General features: G+C 41.3%; 1 protein-coding gene across 1 annotated transcript in view; it reads left to right on the top strand.

Annotated features, from left to right (window-relative positions):
* Positions 1-582, top strand: part of NPTX2 (neuronal pentraxin II) — a gene marked incomplete at its 5' end in the record, with an annotated part of 9,523 nt that extends 8,941 nt beyond the window's left edge. The window contains one exon of the mRNA XM_010003331.1: positions 578-582. Coding sequence (XP_010001633.1) covers positions 578-582 — 5 coding nt within the window. The remainder of the gene's footprint in view (positions 1-577) is intronic.
* Positions 583-832: the final 250 nt, after the last annotated feature.

Here is an 832-nt window from a genome sequence, read left to right on the forward strand (position 1 = left end):
AGAGCGTCTGCTAGATTTGTAGCTGCAATTGCTTCCCATTCAAGTGCCCCCTTTAGTAGGACAATCTTCTGTGCAATTGAAAGCACTTTTTTTTCTCTCTGTCCTTCACTAATCTTAACTCTTCAAAAGAATAAAAACAAAATTGAGTAAACTGCCTCAGTGCAAAGATCGCTGCTAGTTCATGGCATTGAGCTTGGGAATGAAAGAAGCACTACTTGGCAAGAGTTGCCCTTGCTTTCTTATAGCCTGTTCCAAAAATATAGTTTGGCCAGCAGCAGCCTTTTGGTTAGGCCTGAGTTGAGTACATCAGTTCTGGCAGGGAGGGGAACAGCCATGCACATGTTAACTATAGTGCTCCTTTTGATAATGTGCAGTGCTGGCAAAGCACTAAGATTAATAGCTCAAATATGAATCCTTCCTTCCAGTCTACCATCTCCCCTTTGAATTGAAGCCATTCTTTTTTAGCCCTTTTTAAAGAAACCGCTTAATCCTGACACCTACCGTGGTTGTGGTGCAACTATAGGTAGAGCAGGACAGCCACTGTTTGAGTGCAAGAGTCTTGTTTTTTAATTTCCAGATTAGAAATCCTTATTTCATGGTAAGGAGGCAATGTATAGCCATGCTATTCTTGTGCAGCTAGATGAATGGGTGTATAATCAGCATAGCTCACTGAAAAAGAAGTGTCAGGTAAGATCCTGCCCCAGAGCCAGGATCCCAGTGCAGATGGGTGGAGGAAAGTTTGTATTTTCTCTAGGCTGAATGTACTGAATTTCAAGTGATCTGGCCTGTAAACTTTATTGTTTCTCTTGCTTTAGTCAATGTCTTTATTTTT

Source organism: Chaetura pelagica, unplaced genomic scaffold (assembly GCF_000747805.2).
Source record: "Chaetura pelagica isolate M959 unplaced genomic scaffold, ChaPel_1.0 scaffold138, whole genome shotgun sequence".
NCBI classification, from domain to species: domain Eukaryota; kingdom Metazoa; phylum Chordata; class Aves; order Apodiformes; family Apodidae; genus Chaetura; species Chaetura pelagica.